Raw genomic sequence first — 22,185 nt, 5'->3', positions numbered from 1 at the left:
CACCTCTGTTAAAGAAACCCTTCCTGGATCTCAACTCAGTCCAAAACTACAGACCAGTCTCTCTCCTCTCCTTCCTGTCTAAAACTCTAGAGTGGGTGGCCTGTGGTCAACTATCTGATTTCCTCACCCAAAACCATCTCCTCGATGGATATCAGCCTGGTTTCAAAGTTGGTCACTCCAATGAGGTGGCGCTTCTGGTGGTGTCTGATGCTCTCCAATTGGCTAGAGCTGCCCCCCTCTCCTCAGTCCTCTTCTCTTCTCGATCTACGCCTCCTCCCTCGGCCTGGTCATAGCCTCCAATGGATTTAAATACCACTGCTATGCTGATAATATCCAGCTCTTCCTCTCCTTTCCACCTGGAGCAGACATTTCCACACCCATTGCTGTCTACCTGTTGGACATCTCTGTATGGATGTCTGATCACCACCTCCAACTGAACTTCTCCAAAGCAGAGATTCTTCACCTCCCAGCTGGCCTGTCCTCCTGTCATGATCTATCGATCAAACTGGACAGCTCACTCATTTTGCCTACCTCTTCGGCTAAGAGTCTGGGAGTGACGATTGACTCAAGTTTGTCTTTCTCTCAGCACATCAAAGCCCCAACCCAGTCCTGCAGATACATCCTGCATAATATTCGCAGGATGCGTCCCTACCTCATAACTGACTCTGCCCAACTACTTGTCCAGGCCATGGTAACATCCTGTCTGGGCTACTGCAACTCTCTCCTGTGTAGCTTTCCCACTACTGACATCAAACCTCTGCAGCTGATACAGAATGCTGCACGAGTTGTATTTGACTTGCCAAAGCGTTCCCATGTATCTCCTCCACTCATTTCTCTGCACTGGCTTTCTATAGCTGTCCGGATCAAATTCAAGACCCTGGTTATTGCCTACAAATGCATCAACAGAACTGCTCCCAGTTATTTACAAGACTTGATCAACTGCTACACCTCAACTAGACCCCTTCGCTCGTCTGCTTCTGCTCGCTTGGTGGTCCTGCGCACTTAAAGTAAAGCATGGCGGTTCTCAGTTCTGGCTCTGTTGTGATGGAATGACCTCCCCTTGTCACTCAGAACTGCTGAAACTCTGTCTACATTCAAGAAGGGTCTGAAAACTCACCTTTTCCAGACTCACTTCACCCAAGATCTCTCCAGCTTATGCATGGTGTAAATGTTCATGCACCATAACTTTATGATCATCCCCAGATAAGCCTTTACACAGCCGCTACTCCTGTATTGTATGTAAATGTTTGTGTACCTTATAACAAAAAAAAAAAATTGTAGGAAGGTTATCAGGATTCATCTGTGCTGTGTTTTATGCACGTACTTGAGTGATGAACATCGGTCCATCAAGAGGTAAGTAAACTAGGTTTATTTAAGAATCACATGTTTGCAATTATGTCTCATTCTCTTAATGTAATGCACAAGTTTATATTTTCACTGAGATATATATCACTTTGGAGAAAAGTGTCTGCTAAATGAATAAATGTAAATGTAAAGGTTAAAGGCACTCTAGACTTATGAGTGTTTCATTTTACAGACATGGTTCATTCCAGTTGATTCTCATCTCACCCAGTTTCTTGTCGTAGGAACAAAAGAGGGTGAAATCATTTGTTTACAGTATTTCACAACGAGGAAGTGGTCTGGCTTTTATGACAAGGAGAAAAATGGTTCTGGATTGGAAAATGCATCATAAATAACTCTAATGCAAAAGGTGAACATATTTTACAAAACCTGATCATAATATCGGGGCAGAGAATAAAGGGTTTTCCAATTTTATTTTCTTTTGGAAAATGCTGAAAGAGCTACTGTTGTGGTCTGTGCTGAGTTATTATTTTTTCCTTTCAAGGGATAAAATGTGTCAGCTGGCACCAAAGAGGAGAAGAGGATGGGCCAGCCTACCCGAAATTTGGTGAAGTGGCTGGTTATCCTTCAGCCAGGAGAGTTGGGGTGTCGGAGTGCCTTCAACGTCACACTTCATCTGGAGGGACTCACTGATGTTCACTGTCTGGTTTGTTGGGTTGAGTCTGTAGCGAGGGGCTTCCAGGGCTGTTGGGGTGCAGGATGTGAGGAAACGTCATTGAAATTTTTGTCCCATGTTCACTAATATTTGCTTTAGGGACACGCTCAGAAGTACATAGTTGTAATTGCTTGTGTCTACAGCAGAACCTGTGTGAACTACCAATAATATTAGCCTCATACTCATGCATTTGAATTGCTTATAGACACTTGATGGAGAAATATCAGTATTTATTATTTGCACATAAAGGCTTACAGTAAAACATACAGTGTAATGTTCTGTGACATATGCTTTGCATCACATGACATCGTGGATGAAGGTACAAAATTACTGGACCTGGGACATTGAATTTCTAGCCTTTCCAGCCTATAGCTTGGTCATAACAACTGTACAGGTCTTTTCTGTTTAACACATATTCACTCAGGTCCACACAATAAAATGCCCCTGTAGGGGTAGGCAGCCAAGTTCTTTTCCTCCACTTTGTAGGTTTGAAACTTTTTGTTGCTTCCATGTCCTCCACAGCCAGCTGGATTACTCTACTATTATCTATATTTGCTTTAAGTGTTATACTATATCATTTACAGCAGCTTTGTTGAGCTCTCTACTGTTCGTTGTTTCTGTTTTGTTTGTTGAGCATGATGAGACTATGGTGAGAAGTGTGCTCTATAACAAACTTGAACAAATTATTAGATGCTATTTTTGAATATTTCAGAAATTTTAATGTTACTTCAGCAAAATTATACTAGAAGAACAACACACATTGTGACAGATTTACTTAGAATGTTTCTTTGTGTTCATGATGACTAACCCTCTGTGGCACTTTCCAGATAAAGGTTCTCAGGGCCATTGATATACCGTACACATGGTACCATCCTGCGCATATCTCCTTTGCTGACCTTTGACAGGGATGTACTTGCGGTGGCAGTGTTTCTCGCCGCTACGACGATTCTGGACCTCACACACATAGTTTCCTTCGTCCTGCACCTGGATGTGGGGCAGCACCAGCTCTAGGACCCAGTGGTTACTGGTGGCTTCGAAGAACAGATCTCCAGACAGCTGCTTAGCGTACAGATGCACACTCTTGCAGTCCAGCACTAGGGGCCGGCCTGCCTCGTCCTGCAGCGCCTCTGGCACCAGGCGGTACCACTGCAAGTTCTCATATGTGTAGTTGTCAGCATTGCACCTGAGCCGGACCAGATCCTGTTCCAGAGGTTCTTCTGTAGGCTGCAGCTCAATCCCAAAACCCTCTGGGATAGCTGGAGGGAGGAACAACCAACACATGTAGTTCCGTTTCAACAAAGGCAAATTCACATGAATATTGCAACAAGAGGCATCTTTCAAGAAAGAATATCACAGAGAAAACACTATGCCCTTGTTTAAAGGGAAATTTTAGATTGTATAATCCAATTTTACGTTGTAAACCGAACAAATCATTCACCCCTACAGAACTTGTCCTAAGCTTTTGAATTTTCTTTTGAAGTACACTTATTTACTTAGCTTTTCTCCATAGTGACTTACAGTGATTTGCCCATTCATATAGCTAGGTAACTTTTACTGCATCAGTTCAGGGTAAAACTTTCATCCAGGGAACTACAGCAGCAGGTGGGATTGAAAAGTGGGTTGTTTGAATCCAAAGGCCTGAATCCTAACTCTAAGCACGATGCACCCTGCTGCCCCAAGGTGTACTGAAGAAGTGTTTTCCAAGTTCATTGCAGCAAATTACTGATAGTGCATGACTGAGGGTATAAATGTACTGTAAGATGAGTATTCATCTCCCACCAAACAGCTGCCTGGGCATGATCAAGGTGTGTATTTGGCTGCTAATAGAGGTCTCCAGCTTCTCACTTTACACTTACTGGTCACATAGAAGTAGATGAGCCGTTCGTCTCTCCCCACTTTGTTCTCAGCAGAGCACTTGTACACAACTGACTCACTGGCTCTCTGGATGACTGCTCTGCTCACCGTCTGTTAGGCAACACACACTGTGTGATTCAACACACAATTACTGTGTCACGCACCTAACATCATTCTCAATTTCAATGTGACAGGTTTAAGAGAGGAGAAATGATGGTCTCCTGTCTCGGAGGTGGCCTGAGTCTGACGGGCCGCCTTGACCCCCTGTCCCTTTGACCGCACTGTGGGAAATGAGCTCACAGGTGTGCCCAAAAACAGGAAGCAAGCGCTCTCTCCCTGTGTGTTTATTCCCACTCACTCCAGGAAGTATGGAGAGGAAGACAGTTTTAAATATTTCTCAAATGGAAATGACAGCAAACTCTGCTCCCTATGTCCTTCTCAGTGAGGAACACTGCCAAAGTTCACAATGTGGACCACTTTCATAAAAAGGGGCAAAGTTTAGCCTTTGGACCATCCAAATTTAAGTTGCAAAAGTGAAAAATGTCCTTTTACTGACATTTCAAAGTTAGGCTGAGCACAGTAAAATTCAGTTATCAGTTTTAGACATAATATAGCATACATAGACATTTACAAAAAGCCACAGTTTTGTCAGTGTCATTCACAGGTATTTCCAGGAAAAATTTTAGCTGCAAATCACATGAGATGTAGATGCACGTAAAACTGACCTTATTTTGACCATCCACCATTTCAGTCCAGTTGTCAATGCTTTCAATTGGGTTCACTGCGTTTTCAGAGTGCATATCCTGCCAGTCCTGACAGTCCAACATCCGGTCTCTCTGTTTCTGCATTGTTTCTGCATTCTGTATTGTTTCTCTCTGGCCCCTGGAATTACCACACAAAAACAAACACTGTGTCTCTGGGAGCCCAATTTCCACCGCAGCTTTCAATGCAATCATGTCATCAATGATTTCATGAGTGCATCATGGATTTGAGACAAGTGATTTTCATATGAAAACATTCTGTTTAAAAAGGCTAATTTCAGTCATCTATACTTGTCTTATACTTGTATTTCTGAGAGACTTCTGAAAACAGGAATTTAAAATGAATCCCAAAAAGTTCTGCTCCAAGAAGAAATCACTCCACTTCCTTCAGCAATGAGTTTCAACATTATTGTCTGTGAACAATGAAATGGAATAAAACCTGTTTTTTCAGCGCTTTCCTTTTAAAGCAACAGTACTACTACAGAATGGTCAACACACCGATGGGCCTTATTATTACTATGCAACAGTTATAGACAATAGACACTTTTTAGCATAACAATACTTAATTTTTGGGACAGTCAGGGAAAATTTTGTCACTCCACAATGAGCCGCACATCCTCCATGGTCATCAGCCATTGTCTGTCTCTGTCGGCATATGCAGAATGATAGCTCCCTGATGAGGAAGTACTGTTTGATGCTAACACCTTCCTGTGTTTGACTAAGGTTACTAAGGATGTACAAGGGGGACAGTCATTGCTCATGCAACAATGACCACAAAGCTCTGGTTTCATGACCAGAGAATCTAAAGCTGTAGCCAGAAAGTGTGAGAACAAAGGCGCAAAGAAGGAGAAGTTGGTAGGCTTGCTTGCTGGCCGTAGTGAACACAGTGAAATCCAGAAACAACATGTTGATCTGTTTAGAAAAGAACTTTATGAAGATGTAGAAGGTCAGCAGAATGATGCCAAACTCTAGGCATACACAAGCTGATGGATTTGGAGGACAGGAGGTGATGTAGTGACAAACAAACCTTGGCCATATTTCAGTCTGCATGCCTTTCAGGTTTAACAAAGGAAGGGATTTTAGGTTCTCTGTGCAAAGATGGCCCAAATTAATCTCCGTCAGGGGATTCTATTTCTGTGAAAGAGTGAACACTGCAGCTTTAAGGGAATATCTAGAGATAACCTCTAGTGTCAAGACTGTGTATAGATTGATCAAATGGGACAAGGAGGAAGACTGCTGGTTAGGCAAGATATGGTCAATAGGAGCTGAGGGAAAGAGCTGTGTTGTGGGGGAGAGGAAGCACTGGTCTGGGCGCTGTCAACACCCAGAGAATGACCCATCTTCCTTCTCCTCTTTACACACCCCTTTCCCCCAAATGTTAGAGGATGTCACTAAGCGAGCTGTCCTTCTACTTCCTGTTGTTGGAATGGCACCTCACTCCTTAGCCACATCCCTCACCGCCACACACCCAAGCTATAAATACCCCTTCCGTGGCAGGGCTGTCCATCTTCAGCTGCCTTATCTCCCATGGACACGGAAGGCCTACAGCCACTAAGCAGTTCATCCTCAGCTTTACTACAGTTTTTCTGTACTAAGTCTTTCTGAAAACAGGGAGGAGAGTCGCCTGCTGTGATTGTGGACTGTGGGCAAGGAGCCAACAGAGACAAAAACTATCCATATTGAACTTGGTGTGAACCAAGTAGCCTTACACTAACATACTGCAGGCGAAAGTACATAGTCCCATATGGTTTTAAGGCAAGCCTCAAACAAGGACAAAAAGTTGCCGACATATCACTGTTGGAGCAAATCGGAGGCCTTTAAGCAAGACTAAAATTAAAAACGGTGCTGAGTTTCTGTTGCTGATCAGATTCATAATCATGTTGGCTTGATGTATATTTCTCCGTGATTCTGGGAAATGTGTTTTCTATATACGAGGCTGTTCAGTGGGATAGGAGGAGGACATGAATGTGGTGTCCTTACCGGGTTTTAGACATGCTATTGAGACCACATGGGCCCCAGGGCCTCCATTGCCATTTAATGGTGGTAGGTATGGGGAACCCATATGCTGTGCAAGTGAGGGTTTGTCGGCTGCCCCTTTGGTAGGGGTTTGTTGGTGCTGCTGCCTCCTTCTCGTGGATCTGAGGGGGAACTGAAGCAACAGACGAATTCAAAATTATTGAATGTCCAGTTAAAATAAATTCATAACCACAGCATCCAATGAGACAATAAGGCTATGTGTTTATCTTTAAAAGCCACAACCAACATAGATGATATGAACTGAAACTGAAAGACCCAGCTTGGTCACATAGGCTTTGGCGAAACTTACCGTCGACCACCAGGCTGAGGCTGAGGCTCTTTTCCAGACGGGTGGCACTGTTCTTAACAACAATTGTGTAGTTCCCCATATCTTGCTGGCACACCTCCCTGATCTCCAGAGTTTCTTGCTGGGTTTTCATTCTGTTGAACTCAGGCCTCTTGTTTATTAATTTTCCATCTTTATACCTAGAAAACACATGCAGGGTAACATATCCAGTGTCCTCATTATGACTAGCCTTGTACACCTATTACCTGCTGTGGTATCACTGCCTTACCAATGCATTTCTGGTTTAGGGTGTGCAGATACTTCCACTGAAAGCTTGAGGATCTTCTGACCAGCAGTAGCTTCCACCACTGAACCAGATTTGTAATCCAGGCTGATGAATGGCTTTTCTGAAATAGAATTAGTAGCACCTGCCTCAGCTGCCACTGGTCAATGCACTACATTTGTTAAAGCTGTTCGGTATGTTGATTTTTTTTTACAGATGTGGAACTAAATGTTTCATAAGACAACATTCAAATTTCAAAACCTAATATTCACCTCCTCCGGACTCACTTCTACCATGATCTCTTAAGTTCATGTAATGTGTAAATGTTCATGCTCTATACCTTTGAGATCATAAATGTTAATTTTATGCAGCAACTTGTGTGATGAACATTGGTTCATATGATTGAAAGTAACAAACTAACTGTGCTAATGTAATGCACACATTGTATTTTCTATGAGATGTACATAGTTTTGGAGAAAAGTGTCTGCTAACCAAATAAATTTAAATGTAATGTAAATCTAATATAGGTGTCATGAAAATCATTTTTTAATTAAAAATTAAACTCTAATAATTATTTACAAATTTCTGCATTGAACTAATTAGTGAATTTGTAGATTCACATTTGAAAACACCCTCAAGAGCACATTTTGCAACACAAAAAATATAATAAAATGCAGCAAGAATGAAATGCATACTGGTTCTCATACCATGCACAATGACCTGGGTGGAATGCATCTCACTTTCTTGTAAACTGTTTGCAGAGCAAGTGTAGGGGCCCATGTCCGTTACATTGACATTATGGATGATGAGGATGTTTGAGACTTCGGTGTTATGGGTGAGTGGTGTGCGTTCTGAGATGATGGATACTGTCCTGTTTACCTGGTAATCCAGAAAAAAGCAATTACACACAAACATGATTTTCACTGCTTAAAGTTGTAAACAGCAAAATTTACAGGCAGTTCCTGGGTTATGAATGTCCGACTTACATACAACCCATAGTTACGAACCGCCCCCCTGTAAAGCCTATTATATTCAAAATTCGAGTGACATACAATGATTCGTAATAACAAACGAGTGCTACTTTGTGACGCACGTTAAAACATTGTGCATCTACAGCGGTTCGTCGACGCATGAGCCCGAGGTAAGACAAAGACTTTGTTCTTTTCAGTCGGACCAAGTTGCTGTTAACAGTGTCTCATATGTTACTGTATTTGGCTTTGATTTTTTCGCTCCTGACACTTGCATCACCTCCTTGACTACGACATTGAATTCTCCCCAAGACGTACATTTGCGCATCAACCGACCCATGCTTGTCCCCAACCACGAATTTCACCTGCTCCCCTGTGTACCGACAATAAAGATCCCGCGACTGGGTCCACACATACATACATACACACACACACACACACACACACCTATCTCAGTCTCATGTCCGCTCAGTATGACATGGACCATGTTGCTGTTAACAGTGTCTTGTGTGTTACTGTATTTGGCTTTTTTTAATCTTTGTTTTACCCTCGTAACCATAGCACCAAAGTATAAATGTGCCGCAAGCGATGGTGATGCATTAAAGAAAAGGAAAACGACCATGACTGAAACTAAAGTGGAAATAACAAAGAGATCAGAAAAAGGTGAAATGTCAATGAACATCGGAAAAGCAAACAATAAAGTTTCTTAAATGTTTTTTTTGCCCACTCACACACACACATATCCTCTGTCTCTCCATTATAAATACTGCAGTAACATTCATTATTCTTCTTATTATTATTATTATTATTATTATTATTATTACATTGTACTATTATTATTATTGTATTGTTATATTGTATCCGAAAGTGTTTAATGTTTCTTTATGCGCACAAAGGAACACAATATACTATATACCAAGGCAAACATTTGACAAACCGAGGTTAGATACCCACCATACATAATAGTTCTGACTTACGCACAAATCTGACTTAAAGACAGATTTAGGAACGGAACTCGTTCATAATCCGGGGACTGCATGTATACATGTTTTGACTATTTGTAGAAACTCATAAATTCATCCCAAATCAAAACAGATGGAGACACTGGTCCTAAGGGCAAAGTTTATAGGATGTCTTCTCAAAACAACTTAACATCAGTGATTTATCACACATTTTACTCACCAGTCTGCCTGGGTATGACCACTTGAAGTTCACACCAGTATTGAACTCCACCACTGCAGTGCAGTTTAGGACTAGGGTGTCTCCAACTAGAAGGTGCAATGTCTTTTCTGGAAGCAGTTTTAAACTATGAATCTTGTTTCCTGTAGAGAAAAAAGTTGAGTGGGGACCATCATAACTTCTTTCCAGTCTGCCAATCTTTGAAAGCCTTTTCTAAATGAGGGTCCTTCAACAACAAAGCACTTTGTGACTGGTATATTGTAAAATTGATAATATGCAAACTATGATAAGCAATATTTTAGTGAAAATAATAAGCAAATAAGCAAAAATTCAAATGATATGAACCCTATAGGGATGGTCATCATACTTGTATAAAATATTAGAACAAATTCTAAATCTTAAACTTATAAAATGAATAAATGATTATGATTTACACACCTGATTCTATTTACCTACTTGAGTTAATCAATGCAACTTAGGGCTCACTTTTTTTTGCACCTGCACTACTTCCATTTACATGCATGATTACCTCTAAACCAACAAATGTAATTGGTAATTACAGTTTTTATGTCAAGAAGACTGATATTCATTAAATAACAATTCTGTGGTAAAACTAAGGGCCAGAAAGGGATCATATATTTTCAAGCAGCACTGTATTTTATGCATGGAAACACCATAACATTTTATGATATTTTTAGAAAAATTATTTCTTACATGCCTTTTAATGTTATATTTTCATTAATCTATTATCCATAACTGTGTGTGTTATGCATCAGTTATTTGGCTAATGGATTTTTATGATATTTTAAACATGCCAGTTGAAAAAGCTACATAGCTTTGGTCTGTTGGGGAGAAACAAATAATTGGGAAAAGCAGTGACTTTTAATACTTTTTATTTTCTTTTAATCGGATTCAAATCTGATTTTTTAAGAAAGCTGTTACTTTAACTTATTCCTGGACAGCTTTTGGCTTGAACTGCCCAGTTTTAAGAAGTGCTGCACTCGTGAGTGCTGTTTTCCTCTTTTTCAACGAAGTACACATTGTAATAAAAATGCAATTTGTTTTGCAGCAGGTGTGGAGCAACAAGTGTGTTTTACCCAGATTTAAAATACTTCCTTTTAATCATTTTAAACTGAGTTTTTGATCTTGAGGGACATTATTAAAGTAGTGTTCATTATATTCACATTGGAGGACTGCGGCTGCAGTTAATCATGTTCATGTAAGTTCATTTGTTTGCTATTGCTATATCCCAATCCGCATTTCCATTGTGTAACTCTGCATATAGATCAAAGTAGTCTGTTGTGTGTTGTGCAGCTGTTGATTATGTATTTATTTGCAGTTTTTGCAATGTGATCCAAAATCCGATAGTGTCATGTACCGCAGACTGTGGGTCGCTCAGGCGTTTACAATAACCACACTGGCCCTTTGTTTTTGTTCTAATTATGGAGTAGTTTCAGTTTTGCCTCTCAACCTATGTAATGTGGTGAGAAGACAAGGAAAGTCACCTGTGGGAGGCCACCGCTACCACGTGAGTTCAGCTATCAACATCATATTCTGCAAGCGATCATGTGCCGAAAATGTTTTTTCTTTTTATGGTGAACTAATAATTTTTTTTTGTTTTGGTTTTATACATAGTACAGGGTCAGAACATCATACAGATAGACAGTATACCGGAAAAAGCAAATATGTCCACATACATAGAGCAAGGGCTCAGAGTCTAAAGCTTACAATTTACCAGAGGTACAATCATGTAGCAGTTTCCAATAACTTGCAGAAGGGTATCCTCGAATTCTAGAATTCATTGTCATGCAAATCAAATGTCAATTTTTCAAGAGGGAGAAACTTAAACACTTCAGTCATTCCCATGTTTACAGAGAGAACTTCAGGTATAGACCACAGCATTAAAATATATTTCTTTGCCAAACATGTCACAGTGGATAGCCTGTGTACAATAACATCATCTAGAAAGGAGTTTAGGTAGTGATTTAAAAAGAGTTGGGGAGAAATCACATTTTTTAAAGATTTCTTGGATCGTTGCATGTGTTCCTGTCCAGTGAGATTGTATGTTGTTGCATTCCCAGAATAAATGTGTCAAAATGCATGGAGAGGCTTGCATTTAAAACACAGCTGAGATGTCCCTGGAAACATGCTGTGAATTAATACATGTACTTGTTAATAAAAATTTAATTCAACAGTTTATCACTATGGTCTCCTATTTACATTTAAAAACAATTTATTACAGCTAGAGGTGAGATTTAAACCTGTATTGCTTGGGTCCAAAGGCAGCAGCTCTAACCACTGCACTACCAGCTGCTTATTTGCACTCATCCCAGATCAACCCCAAATATGATATGACAAAAATTTTGGATAAAGATGGGATCTTATCTTTGTCTCTCTACACTGGGGTCTTATAGCTGCCTACATCAAATTCAAGACTCCGGTTACAGCCTACAAAACCAATGGATCTGCTCCCCATATGTAAAAGATGTTATCACTCGCTGCATCATCACCTAGACTGCAATGTTCCCCCACCTTTGTATGCCTGGTGGGCCCATGCAGAAGAGGTCCAAAATCACAATGGTTTTCGGTTATAGCACCAATATGGTGAAATGACCCCCCCCTCACTCTGAACTGTCTCTGGAGTCTATCTCTAGATTTAACAAGGGTCTCAAAACTCACCAGTTTCAAACTCACTTCTCCCTGATCTAAGTGATAAACGTGTTCATGAATCTTAATTTTTAATAACAATTTGTGTAATGATTGAAAAGCTTTTATGCAGCTACTTGTGTAGTGTACATTGGTCCGTATTGTGGAATGACACAATTGATCGTAGTCAAGAAAAGCATGTCTGAATCGAAATCTGGGCTACTATTGAAGTAATACACCCTTTGTATTGTTCTCTGAGATATACAATGCTTTTGAGAAAAGTGTCTCTTGAATGAATGTAAATAGACATCTGAGGTGCATGTAGTAACTGAAAGCAAGGAAATTGTTCACTCTCAGCAAAAGCATTGTTTTACGTAATAGACTTGTAAGCCAAATGCATTGCATGTATTCTGATTTAATTAGTATCTCTTCATATGATAATTCCTGCACACTGACCCATGACATATATTATGGAGGAGAGCTCTTTTTTCTGGAATGAACTGCAAACAGGACAATAGAGACACAGAAAAATCTGGCATTGTACATCTCAAAAGTACTTGCCTTATAACTCACTGGTGGTGATTTTGTAGAAGGAAAATGCAGTCATAGAAAAAAACTCTGATTGAGAAACTTTTAAAAGTCTAAAAATGTAACTGAAATATCCTAAATTGCAGAAATGTGTACAAGTCGGGGGGGCGTGGTGGCGCAGTGGGTTGGACCACAGTCCTGCTCTCCAGTGGGTCTGGGGTTCAAGTCCTGCTTGGGGTGCCTTGTGGTGGACTGGCGTCCCGTCCTGGGTGTGTCCCCTCCCCCTCCGGCCTTACGCCCTGTGTTACCGGGTTGGGCTCCGGTTCCCTGTGACCCCATATGGGACAAGCGGTTCTGAAAATGTGTGTGTGTGTGTGTGTGTGTGTGTGTGTGTGTGTGTGTGTGTGTGTACAAGTCATTTTTCAGATTAATTTCTGCTGCTCTCCAAATGTTTGCCCTCTATAAACTGTACTTTCATGAGTTGATGCATTGCTTTTGTCATGAGTTATAAGATCAGTTTTAGCTTGCATTAAATAAAAAAGAACTATACATTTTAAGAAATGTATGATGTTCATATAATAAAATACAGTATATTCAGGACACCCTACCAGGAGCCTACTGCTCCTGACAACATAGCTCTGGAGACCCCTAGATCACACAAGCCCTTCCGCCACACCAAGGCCCCAATCCAGGAAGGGATATTCATATAAATTGAGGTTCCATAATGGCACATTGCAACTGGAATATGTTTAAAACACAATTACACTGCAAGGATATGAATATGATATCTGAGAACAGTGTGAACTGAAGTTTATTTATATGACTGTCCTGCCTCGGCTGTCATGGTCACTGCTGGGGATGAATCAGTCTCAGAACATTTGATTTCAGCTGTTTTTCTTGGCTGGTTAATATGATAGTTTTAGTTAACTTCAGATTCATACAGAGGGAGATGATCTCATTCATCACTGCTGTGACAGAAAGTTTATCACAGTTTAGCTGAAAAGTGAGCAGGATGAGCTGTGTTACTGAAAGATGTTATATCATTCACCTTGGCTTTCCACGGCAGCAAAACTAATAAAAGGTTTGGCTTTGGTTTGAACATTTTTCATTTACAAGTAATCCACTTGGATTCAGGTGATCTTACAGATAAAATCCAACTTTTTACAGCTGGGGATGGACCCGTTACATTTAATGTATCTGATATCCAGCGGAAATCTAGCTGCAATTGAAAATTTAATTTAATTTAATTTAATTTAATCAAAAATCTTATACAGATTTGATAACTTTGCCTAAATACTCTAAAATGAAGAAAAAGTCCAAATTACCATTTTCTAGTGATTGTTGAGAGTTCCAGTGTCATGTTCATGTTTTGTACAGTGTCAGAAATGCAATGGCAGAACAGTCATACCAAAGTTTCACTACATTACGTACCTGAAAAGTGCACCATGTACATAGAAGTGTGGTAAATTTTATCATAAAGTGAAGTTTCACAGTAGACTGCAAAGGTTGGGTCATTTTCTGCAATGTGACTTGGGACCGACCAGCCATTCTTGTTGTCCCAGGTCACGTCCTTTTCGACCATATCAACAGGAGTGTGGTTTGCCTGTGAAGGAATACACAGACTAACATTAACCACTTTTGGGACTGCTTTTTCTTTTGGTACTTGTAAACCTTGTTCACAGCCTAGCAGCTTACATTTACATTTTACATTTACATTTATTCACTTAGCAGATGCTTTTCTCCAAAGTAGCTTCCAATGAATTCTATGTAGTGTTTTCAGCCCACACACCTTATTCACCAAGGTGACTTACACTGCTAAATACACTACTTACAGTGGGTCACTCATCCATACATCAGTGAAACGCATTCTCTCTGTGTCACTCACACCAGCCTAGTTCTTCACTTCTGATCCTAGAGTACCACGGTGGGTCTAATTTATAATGTATTGCATGTTATTGATGACTTATTATAAATTAATCACATTAATAATGTTACATTAATAATGTATCATACATATAATGTATCATTGCCCAGCCATATAAATGGTTAAATAATTGTACAACCCCAATTCCAAAAGAGTTGGGAGAGTATGGAAAATGCTAATAAAAACAAAAACGAGTGATTTATAAGTTTATTTTGACTTGTATTCAAACAAAAACAGTATAAAGACAAGGTATTTCATGTTTTACCTAATCAGCTATATTGTTTTTTGAAGGTATATGTTTATTCTGAAACTGATGCCTGCAACACATTCCAAAAAAGTTGGAGCAGGGGTAGTTCAGGACTAATAACAATGTGACAAGTTGAAATAACAAGGTGATGTGAAACAGGTGATGTTAAACAGATGAGGAAGTGATGTTCCTGTATATAAGGTGGCATGGTGGCACAGCGAGTAGCGCTGCTGTCTCACAGCACCTGGGTGTTGTGAGAGAATGTGTGTTTGATTCCTGCTCAGTCTGTGTGGAGTTTGCATGTTCTCTGTGTGGGTTTCCTCCGGGTGCTCCGGTTTCCTCCCACAGTCCAAAGACATGCTGTTTCCCCATAGTGTGTGAGTGTCACGGAGTGGGTGTGTTTCACTGATGCAAGGATGAGTGACCCCTTGTAAGTAGTGTATCTAGCAATGTAGTCACCTCGGTGAACAAGGTATGTGGGCTAGTAACCCTACATAGTCTCTGTTGTAAGTTGTTTTGGACAAAAGTGTCTGCTAAGTGAATAAATGTAAATGTAATAAGGAGTCTCCAAGAAAGTCCCTGTCCTTCAAGAGCAAGGATGGGTCAAAGGTTGCCGATGTGTCAACGAATAATCCAACACTTTGAGAACAACTTTCCCCAAAGACAAATCAGTAGGATTTTGGACATTTCACCCTCTATGGTACACAATATAATGAAAAAGATTCAAGGAATCTGGCCAAATCTCTGTGTGTAAAGGGCAAGAACAAAAACCACTTCCGAATGCAAATGATTTCAAATGGCTCAGACGTCACTGTTTAAAAACAGTTGTGTCTTCAAGGTGTATCATAACATGGGCTTAAGAATACTGTGGTAAACCTTTGTTAGTCACCATTGTTTGCCACTGCACCCACAGATGCAAGTCAAGGCTTTACTATACTGATGGCTTTATCCATACACCAACACTGCTAACTTCTTTGAGCTTGGTCTCATCTGAGATGGACAGTGGCACAGTGGAATCATGTTTTGTGATCTGATGATTCATCATTTCAAACAGTTTTTGGAAAAAACAGCCATCGTGTTCTCCGGGCAAAAGAGGAAAATGACCATCCAAGCTGTAATCAGCATCAGGTCCAAAAGTTAGCATCACTTGTTGTATGGGGGTGTATCAGTGCCCATGGAATGGGTAACTTGCACGTCTGTGAGGGCACCATTAATTTAAATATGTACAAATTTTGGAGCAACATCTGCTCCCATCCAGATGCCATCTTTTCTAGAGACGTCCCTGCATTTTCCAGTAGGACGACACCAGACTGTATTCTGCCCAGATTACAAGTGCATGGCCATGTAAGCAGAGAGTGCAGGTACCAGACTGGCCTTCCTGCAGTCCTGACCTGTCTCCGATTGAGAATGTGTGGTGCATTATGAAGCACAAAATACAGTAACGAAGGCCCTGTACAACTGCACAGCTTAACACCTGTATAATGGATGAATGGGGGAAAATTCCGCTTGTTAGACTTACCCAACTGGTGTCTTCAGTGCCCAAATATTTAATAAGTGTTATGAAAAGACATGGTGACATTACACAGTAGTAAATACTCGACTGTCCCAACTTTTTTGGATCGTGATGCAAGCATCAGTTTCATAAGAAATGTATATATTCAGAAAACAATGTAACTGATAAGGCAAAACATGAAATACCTTGTCTTTATATTGTTTTTGTTTGAATGCAAGTGAAAGTAAAATTACAAGAAAGGAAATTTTACACGAGCGATGAACATCGATGCATCAAGCAGAAAGAAAAAACTAGGTTTACTTAAGAATATCTGCAGCTATGTCTCTTTTTCTTAATGTAATGCACAAATAGTTTTATTTTTTTGCTAAGATGTACGTCGCTTTGGAGAAAAGTGTCTGCTAAATGAATGAATGTAAATGTAATGTAAATGTACAAAGCACTCCTTTTTTGTTTTTATTAGTATTTTCCATACTGGCATATCTTTTTTGGAATTGGGGTTGTAAGTAGTTTAACACTGTCAGTTGCTTTAGAGAAAAATTTCAGCTAAATGAATAAATAAACATAAATGTAATTATACTAAGTAGTGAAAGTTCAATGCAAGTAAAAAAAAATTAAAGGAAAATTAAAAGGATTATAAAATTAAAATTAAAGGAAAATACTTTTGAAAACTTCTGAAAACACCTAAAGCTGAAGCAGTCAATAGAGCAATTAATAGTCCATCCATATTTAACCTTGAACTTTACAAAAAAATTTCAGTACAGGTGGTCCCCGATTTACAATGGGGTTATGTTCCCTGAAGCCCATCAGAAGTCGAAAATGCATTTAATATACCTAATACACACCTCTGTGTGAAAGACTGGGAGATGAGGATCGCTGTTGCTGCCCAGCATTGTGAGAGAGTATCGCTCTGCATATCGCTTGGCCGGGAAAAAATCAAAATTCGAAGTATGGTTTTACTGAATTTCTATTGCCAGCTCACCATCAGAAAGCTGAAAAAATCGCAAGTCGAACCATCGTAAGTCGGGGACCACCTGTAATAACTTACACTTGCAAGAGCTAATCTGCAAAATGTATAGCCAAACCCTTGTGTATGAACGAGACCCACTACGCTCAAACCTTGGTATACAGACACTCAGTGAATGGATATTCAGTTATTCATAAGTCATTAATTTGTACCACTCTTCTTGGACCCCATTCATGGTTGTCAAAACTTTTGCTCAGTAACAAATCCAAGATAATATTTCTATGATTTTTATAAGAACTAGATGAGCTGCCGTCTCAGAATGGTAACTTGTCCCAGCAGATGAAGGCACAAAGAATTTTGTGTCCATCCTGAAGGTGATAGAAATAGAAGCATTTCAATTCATGCTTACAAGAAATCCTGCTTTGTTCTTGTGTGTGCATTGATATTCTCGTGGATTTTGGTCCAATATTTGTATTTATTTTAATTTCGTTACAAACTCAAAGGAAATAAAAAGCTTAAGAAAGTACTGGCAAAAACTGAAATTACAAAAAAGAGCTGCTCATAATTTTAGGTGTAAAATTAGAAGTGCTGAAGCCCATTGAGTGTGGAGAGAGAAACAACGCTGTAACATCAACTATAAAATACAGTCCATAGTTCTGTGAAAACTTCTTGCCTACTTATTTTCTAAAGTCCTCACTCCAGCCTACTGTGGACTGTGCTATGGTCATTTTACTGTATTTTTGACTTTAACTTTACATGACAAACTGCTGACAAAAAGATAAAATTAAGATAAAAAAATTATTTCTGTGTCACTGTAAAAATTGCTAAGACATGTGTCCTCTGCTGGTGGAAAGCACATAACTCATCACTTCAGTCACACCAAACCACAGCTGAGGTAGCACTTTATTAAACTTGGTAATAGAGGGATCCAGGCCCCTTTTATAAAGACTGAATAATATGTTCAATGCTTGTCATATTTTGGTCAGTTTCCTGTTTAGCTTGTCTTGGTCTGGGGGTGCATTAAAATTTTCTGTGAGAAATAATTGTAATAGCTTCTTCAGTGTCTAGCCAATTTGCCATATGGATGATCCATCCATCCATCCACTCATTTTCTATCCCGCTTGTCCAAGTAGGCTCACGGTGGCAGTAGGGAGAGTAGAGAGGCCCAGCCGCCCCTGTCCCCTGCAATTTCCTCCAGTTCAGCCTGGGGGGATCCCCAGCCATTCCCAGGCCAACTGTGAGATATAACCCCTCCAGTGGATCCTGGGCCGACCTCGGGGCCTCATCCCAGTTGGCCGTGCTTGGTATACCTCCAAAGTGAGGCGCCCAGGGGGCATCCTTATCAGATGCCCGAACCACCTCAACTGGCTCCTCTCAATGTGGAGGAGTAGCGGCTCTACTCTGAGTCCCTCCCGGATGTCCGAACTCCTCACCCTATCACGGAGAGTGAGTCCCAGCACCCTGCGGAGAAAACTCATTTCAGTATCCGCGATCTTATTCTTTTGGTCATTACCCAAAGTTCATGACCATAGGTGAGGGTAGGGACATAGATCGACCGGTAAATGGAGAGCTTTGCCTTATGCCTCAGCTCCCCCTTCACCACTACAGTCCAGTACAGCGACCGCATTACTGCTGCTGCTACTCCCAGTCTGCGGCCGATCTCACGCTCCCTTCTCCCCTCACTCATGAACCCCCAAGGTACTTAAATATAGAGGGTGCATGCCATCCTTTTCTGTGAGAGAACCATGGACTCAGATTTTGAGGTGCTGATCCTCATCCCAACCGCTTCACACTCAGCTGCAAACCATTCTAGTGCATGTTGGAGGCAACCATGTAATGGTGCCAAAAGGACATCATCATCCACAAAAGCAGAGACGTCACCTTCCGATTCCCACATGGAATGCCCTCCTGGCCTCGACTGCGCCTTGATATCCTGTCTACGAAGACCCCAAGCAGGAGTTTAGACAAGGCACAACCTTGGTGGAGTCCAACACCCACATTGAACCGACTTGACTTGATGCTGAGTATGCAGACACAGCTTTTGCTCCGTGTGTACAGAGACCGAATGGCCCGCAGTAGCGGCCCCGGTACCCCAAACTCCCTAAGCACCTCCCACAGAATTTCCCGGGGAGCATAGTCAGCCGCCTTCTTCAAGTCCACAAAACACATGTAGACTGCATTAGCGAACTCCCATGCCCCTTCAGTTATCTGTGAGAGGGTAAAAAGCTGGTCCACTGTTCCATGGCTAGGAGGGAATCTGCATTGTTCCTCTTTAATCCAAGGTTCAACTATCAGCCGGAGCCTCCTTTCCAGCACCCTGGCATAGACTTTCCCAGGAAGGCTGAGAAGTGTGATACCCTGATAGTTGGCACACACTCTCCGTTCCCCTTTCTTAAAGATAGAGACCACCACGCCAGTTTGCCAATCCAAAGGCACTGTCCCCAAGGTCCATGCAACATTGCAGAGGCATCTCAGCCATGACAGCCCTACAACATCCAGGGCATTAAGCAGTTCCGGGCAGATCTCATCCACCCCCCAGTGCTTTGCCACCATGGAGCTTACCAACTACCTCAGTGACTTCCACCAGGGAAATGGACTCTGACAGCCTGGAAGCCTCTGGCCCTGATTCCTGTAAGGGAGGCATATCACTCAGGTTTAAGAGTTCCTTAAAGTGCTCCTTCCACCTCCACAATGTCCTCATCAGAGGTCAGAGCTTTTCCACTCTTGCTGAGCACAGCCTGAGCGAAGCTCCTCCGACCCCTTCTGAGCTGCCAGATGGCTCTCCAGAACCTCTTTGAAGCCGACCAATTTTCCATGGCCTCTCCAAACTCCTTCCATGCCCCGGATTTTGCTTCTGCAACCGTAGTCGCTGCTGAATTTTTCGCCTGCTGGTACCTGTCTGCTGAGTCAGAAGTCCCCAGAACCAACCAGGCCCTAAAGGCCTCCTTCCTCAGCTTGACGGCTTCCCTCACCACCGGCACCCACCAATGGGTTCTCGGGTTGCTGCCCTGGCTGGCACCAGCATGCTTTTGGCCACAGCTGTGCCTGTCTGCTTCCACAATGGAAGTTTTGAACAGGGTCCATTCAGATTCCATGTTCCCTATCTCCTTGGGAGGACCTTGTCCGGAGGTGCGAGTTAAAATCATTCCGGACAAGGTCCTGCGACAGTCATTCCCAGCACACCATCATTAAACGTCTTGGCCTATCTGCTCTGTCCATCAGTTTACCCCGTCATCTGATCCAACTCACCACCAGATGGTGATCGGCTGACAGTTCAGCACCTCTCTTCACCCTAGTGTCCAGAACATGTGGTCTCAAGTCAGATGAAACGACTACAAAGTCGATCATTAATCTTTGGCCCAAGGAGCTCTGGTACCAAGTACACTTATGAGCATCCTTGTGTTCGAACATGGTGTTTGTTATGGACAACCATGACTAGCACAGAAGTCCAATAACATTTCACCATTCGGGTTCAGAACGGGCAAGTCGTTCTTCCCAACCCCCCCCCCCCCCCGATTTCCTAGTCATCTCCAATGTGGGTGTTGAAGTCCCCCAGCAGGACAATGGAGTCTGTAGGTGGGTCCCTGTCTAGAACCTCACCCACCTGCTCCAAGAAGGCCAAATACTCTGAACTATTGTTTGGTGCATAGGCACACACAACAGTCAAAGTTTTCCTCTCTGCAACCCTAAGTCGCACTGAGGCAACCCTCTCATCCACCAGGACAAACTCCAACTGTATGGCAGCCAGCCGGGGGCTTGTGAGTATCCCCACACCCGCCTGGCGCCTCTCACCCCGTGCAACTCCTGAGTAGGAGAGGGACCACCCCCTATCGAGCAGTTTGGTTTCAGAGCCAACAGTGTGAATGTAGGTGAGTCCAACTATACCTAGTTGGTATCTCTAAACCTCCCGCACCAGTTCCGGCTCCCCCCCAAGTGAGGTTACATTCCACGTGCCAAGAGCCAGTTTCTCTCGCGAGGGGCCGCGACGCCATGTGCCACCCCGCCCTTTCCTGCCGCCTGGTACACATTGCACCCAACCCCTATGTTGGACCTCATGGGTGGGTGGCCCACATGACCCCCCCACGTTGCCTTTTCGGGCTGAGGCCGGCCGGGTTACATGGGCTGCCCGGCCACCAGGCGCTTGCCTAGGAACACTACCACCAGGCCTGGCTCCAGGGGTAGGTCCCGATGACCGTATTCCGGGCAGGGTAAACGTTCTTTTGTTCTCATTTGCCATAGGGGTTTTTCGAATTGTGTTAGTCTGGATCTGCACTCAAGCCAGTTTGCCTTGGGAGACTCTACCAGGAGCATACTGCTCCCCGATGACATAGCCCTGGAGATCCCTAGATCACGCAAGCCCTTCTGCCATGCAAAAGCTCCGATCCAGGGAGGGCATATGGATGATGAATAAGCTAATGAGCTCTGAAATGAGTTTGGTTTGTCTGCTTGGGCCTGGGTGTATATGCAGATTTTCCCAAATGGGAAAAATGTAGAAAATAATTTATGAAGTTGTTGGCAATTAAAAGCAACATGGAAATTCTAGGTGAACTATAGTGCTCCTGTTACCTGTATATTTGGATAGGAATTTAATGGAAATACTTTCTGAAGCATATACCTCCGGTGCTTTCCTGCCTGCTTTAGACTTACACGTATGACTCCTTAACCACTTTGCTAAATACAGCCTATAATACTTGTATACAGTAGTGAGCTGACAGAAATATTTTTCTACTTTGAAAGGCAATGTGAATTGGAATTTGGTCAAAAATGTATTTTCTTAAAGAAATGGGAACTATTGAAAGACTTAAGTGGGGGTGCGGTGGCGCAGTGGGTCGGACCGGGTCCTGCTCTCCAGTGCGTCTGGGGTTTGAGTCCTGCTTGGGGTGCCTTGCAATGGACTGGCGTCCCGTCCTGGGTGTGTCCCCTCCCCCTCCGGCCTTACGCCCTGTGTTGCCGGGTAGGCTCCGGTTCCCCGCGACCCCGTATGGGACAAGCGGTTCAG

General features: G+C 42.1%; 1 protein-coding gene across 2 annotated transcripts in view; it reads right to left on the bottom strand.

The window, feature by feature from the left end:
- flt4 (fms related receptor tyrosine kinase 4) overlaps nt 1-22,185 on the bottom strand; it is a 74,798-nt gene that overhangs the window by 18,790 nt on the left and 33,823 nt on the right. For both annotated transcript variants that reach the window (XM_018745682.2, XM_018745605.2), the window contains exons 5-14: nt 13,970-14,141; nt 9,368-9,507; nt 7,925-8,096; nt 7,224-7,341; nt 6,959-7,134; nt 6,613-6,781; nt 4,597-4,753; nt 3,874-3,982; nt 2,914-3,273; nt 1,900-2,046 (exon numbers count right to left, since the gene is read on the bottom strand). In XM_018745682.2, coding sequence (XP_018601198.2) covers nt 1,900-2,046; nt 2,914-3,273; nt 3,874-3,982; nt 4,597-4,753; nt 6,613-6,781; nt 6,959-7,134; nt 7,224-7,341; nt 7,925-8,096; nt 9,368-9,507; nt 13,970-14,141 — 1,720 coding nt within the window. The remainder of the gene's footprint in view (nt 1-1,899; nt 2,047-2,913; nt 3,274-3,873; nt 3,983-4,596; nt 4,754-6,612; nt 6,782-6,958; nt 7,135-7,223; nt 7,342-7,924; nt 8,097-9,367; nt 9,508-13,969; nt 14,142-22,185) is intronic.

This window comes from Scleropages formosus, chromosome 13, assembly GCF_900964775.1.
Source record: "Scleropages formosus chromosome 13, fSclFor1.1, whole genome shotgun sequence".
Taxonomy (NCBI): Eukaryota; Metazoa; Chordata; class Actinopteri; order Osteoglossiformes; family Osteoglossidae; genus Scleropages; species Scleropages formosus.
Note: the sequence above shows the minus strand (reverse complement) of the source record. Positions and strands in the feature narration are given on the sequence as shown.